The following is a 13,413-nucleotide window of genomic DNA, read 5'->3' on the forward strand; positions in this document are numbered from 1 at the left end:
GCAAACACAGGCACGTGAATGTAGTTCAGCCTGGAGAGAGTCGCATCGGATCCTGGAAGAACGCGCGTTTCTCTTTTCAGATGCATGGATCTCTCCAGTGCAAACCGCGGGAGGTGGGGGGATTTCGATTTTTTCTCGGGAGCAGAGACATCGTCTTTCTCGCTCTTTTTCGTCTCTTGTTTTGCAGGACGTTTCGTGTGTGACTGGGTTTTTGCTTCCGCCGTCTCCTTTTTTCTTGTGTTTCTCTCCACGGTGAGTCTCTGTGAATTCTGTGGAGAGACGACGCGCAGCGCACGGGTCTCTCTGCCTCCGCTTTGCTTCTTTCCTCGATGAGCGAGGGGCTGTCGATGTGTATACCGGACTGTTTCGTTCGGAAAACATTCTCTTGGCGTGCGGCTACACAGCGCGCGGGACACGAGACGAAGCGTCGAGCGCTCGCCGTTTCGGCCGAAGACCGGAGACAGCAGGGAGAAACGAGAAAGAGATGCGAGAAAACGATGGGCGAAGAGGAGACGGGAACAGAGAGAAGGGGCAAGGGGAAAGAACAGAGACTATACTGCAGCGGACGAGCTGCCAGGATAGAGAGAAAGAGGTGTAGGAACGAGACAGGCACAAACAGAGACAGGCAGAGTGAAGGACAGGTGTGCTTCCACGGAACCGCGTGAAAACGACTCCTCGGGAGAGGGCCCTGCGCGTTGTGCGGGGGGAAAGGGACGTCTCCAGTCTCAGGGAGTGGGGCGGTCTGAGCGAGTTCTTTGCGAGAGCAAGGTCGTCACGTGGCAACCGCCTTTCATTTGCAGGCCAGCACACGCGGATTTTTCGCACATAAAACATGCCTGCTTTGTAGCTGCCATTCGCGCAAATCCCGAGAAGAGAGCAGAAATCGCATGGGACAAAAAAACACATAGCCGATCGTTTCTCTCGCGTTTTTGCCGGACACATGAAACCGATCGCAGCTCGGAACCACACAGAAGTTGTTTTTGCAAGGACACCCCAAAGGCATGCGGCTACGGAAAACTCCTATCTATTTATATGTATAGATCTGGTATAAATGATTCGTATATATATATATATATATATATATATATACGCAGTTACATATATGTACTTCTTTAAAAATCTGTATTTTGGTATTACAACATATACATATATATATATAGGGAGAGAGAGTTTCGTGTCTGTGTGTGCGAAGGTTTTCGTGGTAGGGGAACGTGCGAGACTGCAGAGCGAAAGACCGGTAGAGAAAGTAGGTTGTGAGCGGTTTCCTTCTGAACTCATGTGTCGCGCAGCAAACTGACGTTTGCCTTATTGGCGTCGAGTGCCATGCTTGTTTCGGGTAGCTTTTGTAGAAACGAGCATCACCATATGTGTTAGGGTTTCAGGCACATCGAAGAGCGACGTCCACCGCGCACACGCCTCGAGCTCGCGTGTGTATAGGGAAGTTCTCAGATGTCAAAAAAACAGATTCGCGACGCGATCGTTGTCTCACGTTCGGCTGTACAAGGCCTCGTTGTCTCCGGTAAGAGAAGGACATGAAGAAAGATCTTTTCCACAGCGCCTATCTCAAAGACAAACAGAGCTTTGTTGGGTTGGATGCATGCGTACAAGAACTAGACAAAGCAGAGCACATGGAATCCGCCACAAACCGTGCAAACAATTTCGTCAAGAAAGAACGTCGCGCTTGCGAGCGAAGAATAACACCGGCAGAAAACGCGGCTGTTCTTTAGGGACTGTTTTCGCGTCTTGTTGTATACCCGAGGCCGCCTTTTTCCTGCATGCACGCGAGAGCTTGTCGAGCGAAGAGGCTCTCGGTGGTTGTCTGTCGACGACAGGACGGAACACAGATCACAATTCCCTTTTTCCTTTCTGTTCTGAAAAAAGTGATTTCTTTTCATGAGGTGATGGCGGGGTTCGAAACGGCCGTCTCGGCGAAATAGATCGAGACGTGCCTCACTGTCTCTCCCGTCTCCTGTCTTAATGTGTCGATTGTCAACTCCGTTTTTTTTCTCTCTTTATTCCTTCTCATATCCTCTTATTCCTCCTCATCTCTTCTTCTCTTCTTCTTTCTTTGTGTTCTCTTCTTCTCACCTCTTCTTCTCTTCTCTGTCCTTGTTCTCTCTCCTTGTTCTCTCTTCTCTTTCGTCTCCCTGATTGTTCTTTCGGTCTCTCACCTTCTGGTCCTTTGCGTCTGCTTTCTTCTTCGCTTTCTCTTCTCTTTTTCCTTCCTCGCCCTCTTTTCTGTTTTCCCTTGGCGAAACGGTGTCTTCTCGATATGGCCTCGACTGCGTCGGGACGCGCGGCGGCGGCTGCAGCCTCGGCGGCCCTGGCCGCGGCGCCAGGGAGTTGGGGTAGTCGCTCTCGCCTCGTCTCGCTGATGGCGCGGGGTATTTGCCTGCTCACTGGATTCGGATTCAGTTACTCGTTCGCCAATCCTGACGACGACACCGTCTACGAAATGTTCCCCCTCGAGACGCAGAACAAATTCGCAGTCGTCAGCTTCTACCGCGTCGAGAAGGAGAAGATGAACGAGTTCGAAGACCGGGCGAAAGACTGTTGCCGATTCAATCAACAACAACAAGGCAAGAGAAAGGACACAAAGCAGAAAAGGCAGAGGAGAACACATGAAAGCGAAAGGAAAAGAAGAAGAAGAAAGGAAGGAGACGGGAGAAGATGAACGAACGAGGAGGACACAGACAGAGAAGATGACCGAGAAGAGAGGGAAAGAAAGAAAAGAAGCAAGCGCCACGTGAAAGAGAAAGGCTAACGCTTCGACCGGGAGCAGCAGCGTGAATCTGCATTTACGCTGCGAGCGTCTCCCCTCATTAGCTTGCTGATCCAGTTTCGTCATGCAGCAACGCGGCTTCGCTTTGTTTGTGTGTGTGATTCGTTGTTCTCTTTTCCTGTTGCCTCCGACTCCTTACCCCGGTCTTCTTCTCTCTTTGTCGTTTTGCCACAGGGTATTTGTTTACTCGGCTGCTTCGAGCGAAGTATCCTGAGGAGGCGCCTTATCAGTATCTTCAGATAACCACTTGGCTCCGAATCGAGGACTTCCTCTTGGCGCGTGACAGGCCGATTGGCGAGAAACTGCGGCGCGCGCTTCCTCTCCTCAGCCCGGCGCATCCGCTGCTCTATCAGAACGTCGCGGACGACACAAAATACACGCCAGCGGCGGCGAACGCAATCCCACAGTCTTGAGATGCGAACGCACGACATGAAAGAGGCGAGAAAGAAACCGAGACGGGTACACACACGCTCAGCTTTCCGTCCATTGAAGGAGGAGAAGACGGGACAGCGCTCGTCTGTTAAATTTCGTCTCTGCTGTCATTTAGTCTCGCAGAAAGAAAGAACGAATGTATCTCCATGTTCGCGCGCATGCACATCATACGGTCTCGGATCGTTTTCTGTTTCTTCAGTCGTTTCTCTTTCCACTATCGTTTCGGTTTTTCAACTTCTTCGTTTGTCTGACTTGCGTGGACCGCGGCGGTGTGTTCGGAGAGAGTCGGCGCCCTGTGCGTGCTGCCTACGTCTGGTTGCATTTCTCTGGCATTCTGTCCACCTGCATGCGCCGTCTCTTCCTCTCTAACTTCCGCTTCTTCGAAGATTCGCCTTCTCTCTTTCAATCTCGCACTTCGAACCAAACATCGGGCGTGGTGTTGCCCTCGATGGAACTTCTTTGCGTTGCGACTCTCCAACGAAAAATGGAAGGAAAGAAAGCACGAGAGACACAAAGAGATAAAGAGCACGAGAGACACAATGAGAGAGAGCAAGAGAGAGACTGAGACAGAGAACAAGGGCTAAACCGATCGGCGGCCATTAATCGAAAAAGTGCTGTTCCTTTTTCTGCGCGCATGCAACCAGCCTCTGCCTGCACGGCAACTCGCCTTTTTCTCTGTAGAGTAGCGATGCCACGCATAGAGCCGTGGGTGTCTGTACACCAGGCCCGAGAAATTTCTCAGCAAGTCGATAAAAACAACGCTCTGTTCTCCACAAAAAAGAGAGAGGGCCCTCCGTAGACCGAAGGCCTTCCGGTTGCCAGTTTGTGAGTTCGCGGCAGATGAAAGGCTATTCATGCACACAAAAGGCTAGTGGATATATATATATATATATACACATGTTTTTACATGTATTTATATGTATTTTTACATATATTTTTACATATATTTACATGTATGTGGATGTATAGGGCGTTACAGGCCCGGGGCAAAAAAACCAGAAAACCTGGCGGGGAGCAGAACTGAGGGGAAAAACATAGTGGTGCGTTTCAAGCGGATACGCAGATAAAAATATATTTATGTATACATATACAGACGTATATCGGCCCATAGACAAAGAGGTACCAGACGGTCTGTGTGTATGCGTTTTGTACGCAACGCATACACACAGGTTTTAGGTTTTTCCGGGACAAATTGAAATGTGAACAGAGTCCCGGACCCCCGTCATCTCCCGGAATATGGGAAAGGAATCGGAAGGCATATATATATATATATATATATATATATATATATAAATCTATATATGCATAAATGTAAAATTCAGTATGTGTTGACACATACTAGAAGTGTCTGCGTGAGATATGGGCGTGTGTGTGTAAATGCGTGTACTCTCGAAATTGAGAGCGAAAAGGGCCTCTGTAGTTTCTCGGCTTTTCAACACTGGAGATCTTCTATAAACCGCAAAGACTGTCCTCGCGCGCCGAGCATCAGTGGCTGAGGGGTGAGGCAGGATCTGCGACGGGAGGCGAGAGCGACAAGGGAGTTTGCAGCATCTCTTTCGCCGCCTCCCCAGGTTCTGAAAGAGTCGCGGAAGGAACTTGTCGCCCAAATCCCTTTCGAAGGGCCGCCTCCGCGATAGCGTAACCGACTGAGGCACTGAGCAACGCGGCTGAAAACAAAAAGAAAACAGTCCATCTTCTTCAAAGACATGAGAACCGTCAGCATGGTTAGAACGCCCAGGCACACACGCATCAAGAAATATATCTACATGTACATATGCGGCTAGATGTATACACACACTGAAGTGGACATACGGAGAGGCGATTCTGTCGGTTCCGATGTAATCGTTCTGTCTCGATCCCCGGAAGTGTATATCCATCAGGATCTTGAGAGTGGCGCACAGCTCTGTTCCACGCACATGCATCGGCACTGTTTATCCTGGATATTAGTTTGCATGTATTTACCAGGGCAGCCGCACTGGTTGAATGTTCCTGCATCGATCGGTTGATGCACCTGTATGGATGTGTTTTGTGCGGGGATGCTGCATGCACGTGCGTGATCGGTGAATGAAAACGAGAAAAGAGAGACTGCGGGGAAGTTGCGCCCGTGCGAGGGCAAGAACGCGAATGCTTTTTCAGCTTTGTACAGCATGCGCTTCGGGCGTTTGTTTTTTGCCAACCTGCGATGACGGGTCGGGCACGAATCGTCGCAGTTGCGCTGGGGAGGGAAGACTGGATTTCCGAGCCTCGAAAGGCAAGGAAACGGCGGAGAGAGGGATACGAAGAAGCCACACGGTCTTGCTGATGCAGCGCCGAGACGTTCCTCAGCGCCTGGCCTCCCTCTCCGCGAACGTCCCGGATCTTTGCCTCAAATGGTCCCACGTCGTCGCCCGCTTCCATCATCAGCTAAATGCAGAAAAAAAAGAAAAAGAGAGGATGGAGACGGCGCATACGAGAAGAAAAAAAAGATGAGAAGGAAAAGCAGGCGAAGAGAAGATGAATAACAAGAGAAGGAAAAGAAGACAAATGCAGAGAACATGGAGAAAAGGAGAAGAGAAAGAAGGTGAATGAGGAAGAGAAGATGACGAGAGGGACAAGAAAAGGATGACGCAAAAGAGAAGAAGCAAGAGAAAACAGAAGGAGGAAGGAATGGAACCTGGAAGATAGCAGGCAAGACAACAGTCCATCGGAGACTAAAACGAGGTCAGGAAGAGACAAGCGAGACACGGAAACAAAGAGCCGTCGAAACGTGAGACACACGAGTTTGAGGAGAACAACAGAGAGAAACAGGCACGAAGAACGGACTCTCGCAGGGACGCCAGAAGAAAGGAACAAGGGACTGCGCGGTGTGGCGCAAAGCGTCCGAAGACAGGGAGCGCAAAAAGGGAAGGCAGATATCCTGTGTCAAGCCAGATGCGGGAGCATCGATATCCCCACGAAAAGAGACAGAAGAGATCAGGAAAAAGATTAGGAAAGAGAACAGGAAAGAGAACAGGAAAGAGAACAGGAAAGAGATCAGGAAGAAGAACAGGAAAGAGAACGGGAAAGAAGACAAGAAAGAGAACAAGAAAGAGAACAGGAAAGAGAACAAGAAAGAGATCAGGAAAGAGAACAGGAGAGAGAACAGGAAAGAGAACAGGAGAGAGAACAGGAAAGAGAACAAGAAAGAGAACAGGAAGAAGAACAGGAAAGAGAACAAGAAAGAGAACAGGAAAGAGAACAAGAAAGAGATCAGGAAGAAGAACAGGAAAGAGAACGGGAAAGAAGACAAGAAAGAGAACAAGAAAGAGAACAGGAAAGAGAACAAGAAAGAGATCAGGAAAGAGAACAGGAGAGAGAACAGGAAAGAGAACAGGAGAGAGAACAGGAAAGAGAACAAGAAAGAGAACAGGAAAGACAACAAGAAAGAGATCAGCAAGAGGAACAGGAAAGAGATCAGGACAGAGGACAAGAAAGAGAACACGAAAGAGAACAGGAAAGAAAACAGGAAAGAAAACAGGAAAGAAAACAGGAAAGAGATCAGGAAGAACAACAGGAAAGTGATCAGGAAAGAGAACAGGAAAGAGAACAGGAAAGAGAACAGGAAAGAGATCAGGAAAGAGAACAGGAAAGAAAACAGGAAAGAGATCAGGAAAGAGAACAGGAAGGAGAACAGGAAAGAGAACAGGAGAGAGAACAAGAAAGAGAACAGGAAAGAGAACAGGAAAGAGATCAGGAGAGAGAACAGGAAAGAGAACAAGAAAGAGAACAGGAAAGACAACAAGAAAGAGATCAGGAAGAGGAACAGGAAAGAGATCAGGACAAAGGACAAGAAAGAGAACAGGAAAGAGAACAGGAAAGAAAACAGGAAAGAGATCAGGAGAGAGAACAGGAAAGAGAACAAGAAAGAGAACAGGAAAGACAACAAGAAAGAGATCAGCAAGAGGAACAGGAAAGAGATCAGGACAGAGGACAAGAAAGAGAACAGGAAAGAAAACAGGAAAGAAAACAGGAAAGAAAACAGGAAAGAGATCAGGAAGAACAACAGGAAAGAGATCAGGAAGAACAACAGGAAAATGATCAGGAAAGAGAGCAGGAAAGAGAACAGGAAAGAGAACAGGAAAGAGATCAGGAAAGAGAACAGGAAGGAGAACAGGAAAGAGAACAGGAAAGAGAACAAGAAAGAGAACAGGAAAGAGAACAGGAAAGAGATCAGGAAAGAGAACAGGAAGGAGAACAGGAAAGAGAACAGGAAAGAGAACAAGAAAGAGATCAGGAAAGAGAACAGGAAGGAGAACAGGAAAGAGAACAGGAAAGAGAACAAGAAAGAGAACAGGAAAGAGAACAGGAAAGAGATCAGGAAAGAGAACAGGAAGGAGAACAGGAAAGAGAACAGGAAAGAGAACAAGAAAGAGAACAAGAAAGAGAACAGGAAAGAGATCAGGAAAGAGAACAGGAAAGAAAACAGGAAAGAGATCAGGAAAGAGAACAGGAAGGAGAACAGGAAAGAGAACAGGAAAGAGAACAAGAAAGAGAACAAGAAAGAGAACAGGAAAGAGATCACGAAAGAGAACAGGAAAGGCAACAAGAAAGAGAACAGGAAAGAGAACAAGAAAGAGAACAAGAAAGAGAACAGGAAAGAGAACAGGAAAGAGATCACGAAAGAGAACAGGAAAGGCAACAAGAAAGAGAACAGGAAAGAGAACAAGAAAGAGAACAGGAAAGAGAACAGGAAAGAGAACAGGAAAGAGATCACGAAAGAGAACAGGAAAGGCAACAAGAAAGAGAACAGGAAAGAGAACAGGAAAGAGAACGGGAAAGGGTGTGCACCTTGTGGGTGTCGTCGCAGTACGGGAATTTTTTCGATTGCCAGCAACGGCAGATGCGAACGAGACGCTCAGCCTCGCCGACGTGCGGCGATGTTTCGATAAGCTGAACAAGAAAAGAAATCAAAACCGCGAAACTTGTCCCGGAGAGAAGAGAACGAGCAGAGAGAAACGAAGGAGCAGAAAGAAAAGAGAGAGAAAAGAGAAACAAGAAACACCCGCATGTCCCGGAGTTGTTGTCTCTTCATTTCAAAGTCTCAGTCTCACGTGACTCCCCCAACAGCGCTGTGAGACGAGAGGCTGAAGTTTTGTTTGTTAGAGAATGCAAGAAAAGTGAAGGGGTGAAGAGCAGCGCCAGAATTCGAGGAAAGTGAACAACAGCGAGACAAAACGTGGAACGCGAAACAAAACGAAGAAGAGAAAAGGGGGAAGAAGAAGAGAACAGAAGAAGCGTTGGTGGATGGGCACGAAGATCGGCAGGTAAATGAGAGAGGAACGGCGCAAGCAAAAACAGGAAAGAGGAGAAAGGTGAGCAAATAAAGCACGGGCCGCAAAGGCGAAACGTGTTCTATCTTCTGCCTCAGCTGTTTCCCTATTTACAGAGGCGAACAATCTCTGGTGTTTCGCGAATGTTTCGTTTTTTGAAAGTCCTCACGTGGCAATATTGCGGGAATTTCTTTGTATTGAAATCCAACTGGTCCATGTACGCCAGAGGGTCATCAGGCACCGGAGGGCGTCCAGCGGGCGGAGGCGACATCTTGGCGAGAAATCGGGAAAACAGAGAAGAAACGGATATCTGCGAGAAGGCAGCCGGGGGTTCGAAGGAGCCCAGGATTCTGAGGAGTCTCAGCGTCGATGGAAAACAGACCAGAAACCGAGACGACTCCAAGCAGGAACAGACAGGAGCATTAATGTCGAGGGAAAAGCCGGTTCCACGGAGGCGCAAAGAAGCTGAGATCGTCTTTTGGGCAAAACAAGTCGGTGTTTGACGCGTATGCGGATATTTCGGTGTTTCGGGAACCGTGATTCGTGCGGTGAGAGTCCTGTTTGTTTTACTCGCACAGACGACCCAAGAGAGCAGTCTCAGTCTCTCGCAGATGTGTCTGTATGCGTCACAAACGCAAAAAAATAAAGGCGGTGTCGTCCAGATGTGTGCTCGAAAAGAATCGTGAAGGATTTCTGCCCGGAAAGAAGCGAGGAAGCGAGAACGGACGCAGAAAACTACGGCGCCTTTTCCGTGCATGCGGGGTCGGGGCGATGATACACTCGACTCTCCACGCAGAGCCTTTGCTGTTTGATGTCGACAAGACCGAGTAGGCCAGGACCGCTTGCCGGAGTTATAACGTTGTTTCTTTCCGGTGAAAATGGCGGCACGAGAGACCAGAGAGGCTGAGGAAAGCTCGCAGAGAAGAGGTCTGTTGCCTGTGTAAAAAACCGACCGAAAACGGGAAACACCCGAAAAAGACGAAGAAGAGGCGCAAGGTGTTACGCCCTCGTGTCTAAGAGAGGTGATCGCCCTGGAATCTTCTGTGAGGCGCAACAGGGAGGCGAGGTTTCGTGTTTCACGGAAAATCCCTCGAGTAACGCAAAAGCTATTCAGACAGAGGAAGTGACCTCGGGACCGTCCGTATACACCCCGCCGTACTCCTCAGTTGCTAGTCTGATCAGTCCTCTCGTATACTGGAAGTGATACTCTCTGAGACAGGATTTATAAGGTTTTTCTGGGACAAACACCCGTCGGCGCGAGTCACGTATCCGCGGGTCTTTCCGGCTGACTCCCTGTCACGTGGCGGGAATGGCGAACGGAGCATTTACACGTTTTGCGGTGTGTATCGGAGATAAGAACTCTGGATTTAGCATTCATCTACATCTACTGGAGCTGGTGTGTTTAAATAGAGGGCAACCTTTCCTAACCGATTCGAAGGTTTGCGATTCGCTTGAGGGAGGGAAACAAAAAGGACGAGGTCAACGCTCGAGGGCGAACCCAGCGAGAGACGAAGCTTGGTCCGTTGGAAGGCGCGAAAAGAAAAAGAGCGATGCCGACTCCAGGCAGAAAGCGGCAGAACCTACAATCTCTATCCCCGGTGGCTGTGTGCATCCTTTTTTTCTGATTGACGCGGAAGTTCCGTTTGCCAAAAGACGTTGTGGAGGTATGAGCGTTGTCGAGACACACATGCTGGGGGCCGATGCTGTTTTGTCTCTCAGCCTCAGAGGCCTTTGCCGTGTTCTGTCTCTAACCAAGAGGGGATTTCACGGGGGAAGACACCCGCACGTTTTTCCGCTGTTCACTGGGAGCTGAGAAAGGTTGCGTGGACTTCTCGTATGGAAGCCATCCGTTTTTCCAGAAAAGTGTCCAGCGTGTCCCGTGAACGCAAAGAGTCGTGCCTCAGCTCCCCCCGGGCATCGCGGATTGAGAGTTCCCGGAAGAACCCAAGGGTTTTCCGAGTATGATGAAGAGAGTCCTTCCGGTTCTTCCACAATTGCCATGTCCCTGTGCCTGGGAAGCGGATGCGGCCTGCGAGCAACACGCGTTTCAGTACCCAGTGCTCAGATTTTTCTTTTTCAACGAGAAAACTGGTGAGGGATACCTTGGTCTCTCGATAGCGGGGCGTGTCGGGAGGTTCCAGGTTTCCTCGTTTCCGGGTATGCTGACTGTTCTTGGCACAAAACCTTGTCACCGGATGTCACCTTGCTACTGGGACGCACATCCACCGCGAAACGCCCGGCACGAACTGCGTTTGAACACTTTGGTCTTCGACGAGGGGTCGTGAACGTCCAACTCGGTTCGCGGGGGGGGGGGCGGGAGGCGCTCCGTGTGGAAGCTGAGGACGTTTTTTAACGCATGGCGCTTCGCGTTTTCGGCTTTTAGGCATACTCCGCGGAAACGTTTCATCTGCAAGTGGCCCAGGCAACACTAAGGAGACAGGCACACCAACTGGAGCCTCGCGCACGGTCTTTGCTTCCCGACATTTCACTACCACAGGCTAACGGCCCTCAAGAAAGAAGAAAAAGGAAGCAGTGTCCGTGAAATGCTGAGTGGGGGGGGGGGGGGGGAAGGTCAACTCAAACTGTAGGCGCGTTTGTCTAGGTGGTGGAAACTGGTTGTGTCGTCCGTCGAGCGAATCACATCTCGGCCGGCATGCATTCTAATCTGACAACAAATGGGACTGTAAACTGAGATTCCTAGGTTTCGAGAAACTCCCTTTTCGGGGTAGGACAAACGGCACGTTGGAACCGGATTTTGATCCGGAACGTCTTTCTTTTCCGCAACTTCTCTTGTGCTTTTCATGGCCATCAGGTTAACTGTTTCAAACGGTCCTTTCGGCTTTTCGGAGCATCGGGAGAGGTTCGCGCCGGCCGTTCTCTGTAGTTCAACGAGGACCGTAGAGCGACTCGACTGTGTTTGTGTGCGATCGCTAATGGAGGGGAAGATCCGGCCATGACTAGGGCTGTTTCGTCAATCAGCTAGAGAGAGGTTTCCCCTTCAGCGAAACTAATGAGGAAACATGTTTAGAAAACACTCTGACGAAAGACCCGTCGGAGGTCTGCCGCGAAGCAGAACGACAGTTTTCTTTACTGGAACCAGCTGCTGGCCAAGTTGCCCCAACGCATAGAGATCGCTCGTTCAATCACAAATGTGAAGTCAGGTGAAAATAGAAAACCAAGAATACAAACACCTCGATACCTCTATGTATGTATGTATATGTATATATATATATGTATATGAATATATATGTATATATATATATATATATATATATATATATATGTATATATGTGTGTATATGTGCCGGTGTGAAGAAAATAGGTTTTGCACAACGAAGTCCTGAAACACATGCAGAGGAACGTAGATGTCTTTTCCTCTGTTTTACGCTTTGGAAATCTCGGGAAATGTGCAGATGCAACGATCCGCGGCCTTTCGATCTAAGAAATCTTTTGGAGCCGAGAAGCCGAGACGGGGGCGCGTGAAGCCAGCTGAAAACTTGCACTGAACGCGGTAAAGAACTCAGTACTCTGTATCTCGTCCTACTCGAGTCGCTTTTGAGTGGACGATTTCTACACCTTTGTCCCCTCAGAAAAAGGTCGTTTGTGGAAAAGGCCTCGCTATTGGGAGGAACCCCTGAGATGGAAAGGATGTTTGCCGTCGACACAAAGGATACACAGCCGATTCGCGTGTGTCTCTCCTCGACACCCGCGCGCATGCCTGCTCGAGTGCCCGCAGCGAAAGAGAAAAAACCCTCCGAGAGGACGGAGGAAATGAGAAGAACGCAGAAAAAGTTTCTGTTTTTCTTCCGTGAATCCACGTAGTCATTGCGTGAGGACCTAGGACAAAATCTGGATCCTGGAGGAAGGATTGAAAGAAACGAGAACGGCAGTTGACCGATCTCCCGCGTGTCTCGTCTCCGGAAAGTCGCCGACGCATGCGTTCCCCCCTTGTGGAGACGTTTCGCCCTTGATAATACTTCCTTTCTTTCTGTGCGTTCCTCTTCGTCTCTTTCTTCTCCCCAGTTGTTTTTTCCGTTCCTTTTCCCCGTTCGTGCTTCATTTTTTATCTCTTTCTCGCCATCTCATGTCAGAGGGCCCCGTCTCTTGCGAGTTGTCAAATCGCTGGCCAAGTCTTCACTCTTCTGCCACGACTTTTTAAATTGGTTGTCTCCATTTCCTTCCCTCTCATCCCTCATCTCTTCTCCTCTTCCCGTTTCCTCCTCTCGAACGTCTGCTGTTCCTCCTTTCGCGCCTTCATCTCCAGCGCCTTCCCTTCCCATCGCCGGTGGTCTCTGGTGTCTCTTGTCGCTCTGTCTTCTCTCCTTTTATTACTCTCTTTTCTCACCCAGTTTCCTCTTTGTCCTCTCCAGTCTTCCATTCTGGCTCTTTTCTTCGCCTCCTCTCGCCCCTCATCTTCTCTTTTTGACCTTCCCTTTTCTCTCTCCTGACGCACTGCCTGCCTCTTCCTCTCCTTTTTTTGTCTCCTTTCCCGTCCCCGAGTCTCCTCTTCTCTCTCCGGAAGCCCGACAGCAAGTCTGCCTCCTTGCTCCCTTACCATGGGGGCGTCCTTCTCTTCCCGCCTTGGATCTTCTCCTTCTCCTTCTTCTCTTTCTCCGCCTCCTTCCGACAAAATCGCTCCCCACGTCGCTGCGGTGGCAGAGATCGAAGGCTTCGCCGACGTCGTCTCGCGCTGCATCGGCACGTGTTACACGCGCTGTCTACACAAGCACGCGGACGTCTCGCTTGACGTGGCCGAAATGAGTTGCACAGATCGCTGCGTAGAGAAATATTTCCAGGTGCATGCGCTTGTCGGAGACACAATGCGAGCGCTTGCAGCTTGCAGCCCCTCTGCGGGGAACTGAACGGCAGATCACATCCCTGCCTGGACGAAAATTCGACTCCCGTGCATGC

At 49.5% G+C, this 13,413-nt stretch overlaps 3 protein-coding genes across 3 annotated transcripts; 2 read left to right on the plus strand and 1 right to left on the minus strand.

The window, feature by feature from the left end:
- Positions 1–2,272: 2,272 nt before the first annotated feature.
- Positions 2,273–3,195, plus strand: NCLIV_026290 (conserved hypothetical protein; the record flags this gene model as incomplete). The annotated part of the gene is made up of 2 exons (XM_003882823.1): positions 2,273–2,579; positions 2,957–3,195. 2 exons carry the CDS (start codon positions 2,273–2,275, stop codon positions 3,193–3,195), a joined length of 546 nt encoding a protein of 181 aa, XP_003882872.1.
- Positions 3,196–4,699: 1,504 nt separating this feature from the next.
- On the minus strand, positions 4,700–8,773 carry NCLIV_026300 (conserved hypothetical protein; the record flags this gene model as incomplete). Its single annotated transcript, XM_003882824.1, has 3 exons — positions 4,700–4,881; positions 5,392–5,617; positions 8,672–8,773. 3 exons carry the CDS (start codon positions 8,771–8,773, stop codon positions 4,700–4,702), a joined length of 510 nt encoding a protein of 169 aa, XP_003882873.1.
- A 4,285-nt stretch (positions 8,774–13,058) lies between these two features.
- On the plus strand, positions 13,059–13,364 carry NCLIV_0263 (mitochondrial import inner membrane translocase subunit tim10; the record flags this gene model as incomplete). Its single annotated transcript, XM_003882825.1, has 1 exon — positions 13,059–13,364. One exon carries the CDS (start codon positions 13,059–13,061, stop codon positions 13,362–13,364), a length of 306 nt encoding a protein of 101 aa, XP_003882874.1.
- Between the last annotated feature and the right edge of the window lie 49 nt (positions 13,365–13,413).

The sequence above is a fragment of the Neospora caninum genome, chromosome VIIb, assembly GCF_000208865.1.
Source record: "Neospora caninum Liverpool complete genome, chromosome VIIb".
Lineage (NCBI taxonomy): Eukaryota > Apicomplexa > Conoidasida > Eucoccidiorida > Sarcocystidae > Neospora > Neospora caninum.